The sequence below is a fragment of the Branchiostoma floridae genome, chromosome 13 (assembly GCF_000003815.2).
Source record: "Branchiostoma floridae strain S238N-H82 chromosome 13, Bfl_VNyyK, whole genome shotgun sequence".
NCBI lineage: Eukaryota > Metazoa > Chordata > Leptocardii > Amphioxiformes > Branchiostomatidae > Branchiostoma > Branchiostoma floridae.
In genome coordinates this window covers 958,655-959,484 of record NC_049991.1, presented here as the reverse complement: position 1 = coordinate 959,484, position 830 = coordinate 958,655, and the positions used below count along the sequence as shown (strand labels likewise).

Genomic DNA, 830 nt, shown 5'->3' with positions numbered 1-830 from the left:
TGACCAGGTTCAGATACCTCTTGGAACATTGCTGTTGTAACAATGTTTGTTTGAGGGCACCAAATTTTCTCAACTTCTGGCACATTTCGCATTGAAACGTGTGTTTTCTCAGGTGGCTATGACATAAATAAAATACAACATGGTGTATTCCTTATCACCCTTGGTCCCAGCCCGACCGCGGGTCGGATCACCCTCAGTCCTTCAGGAAGCCTGATTTGAATTTTGCCACCTAAAGATGTCAGATCAAAAAATTTTATGCCCCTTGCCAAACGTCAGCCAAAAAAAAGGCTAGGGTCAGCAGGTTTTTGCTAGGTCCCTAGGCCTGAAGACCTTCTTATATAGTACTAGTAGGCTTCTGTATTAAAGCAAACTGTTGTTGTTTTTCCCAGATTCTGGTGTACTTTGTGAGTGAGGAGTTCGGCAGTATCCCTGGTATCCAGGGTCTGTTTGTTTCCTGTCTGTTCAGTGGGACACTCAGGTGAGTGAGTCAATGGATAAACACACTAACTCAAGTGTTATAAATGCAACAGTTATTGTCCCAGGTGTGTTAAAATGGAATGTAGGTGTTGATCTACACACACCAAGAAGGACCCCAATCTTTTTTATGAGTGTGGTGGGTTCTTTAGCATTTAAAGTGTCTGAGGTGTGATTGAATTTGGAGATAATGATTAGAAATGAACCGATCCTGAGATGCCCTGCCACTAGGGGTGGGTACCGGTACAGAAAATTCAGGTCCGGTTCAGGTCCAGAGGATCAGGTCCAGGTCCGGACCTGAACCTGGACCTGATTCAGTATTTGAAAACTTGTGAATGGACGATACTCAAACCAAT

General features: G+C 43.9%; 1 protein-coding gene across 1 annotated transcript in view; it reads left to right on the top strand.

The window, feature by feature from the left end:
* The window catches only part of LOC118429180 (sodium-dependent multivitamin transporter-like), a gene marked incomplete at its 3' end in the record, with an annotated part of 13,971 nt that overhangs the window by 8,846 nt on the left and 4,295 nt on the right, over positions 1 to 830 (top strand). The window contains 1 exon segment of the mRNA XM_035839630.1: positions 390 to 478. Within this exon segment, the coding sequence (XP_035695523.1) occupies positions 390 to 478 (89 nt within the window).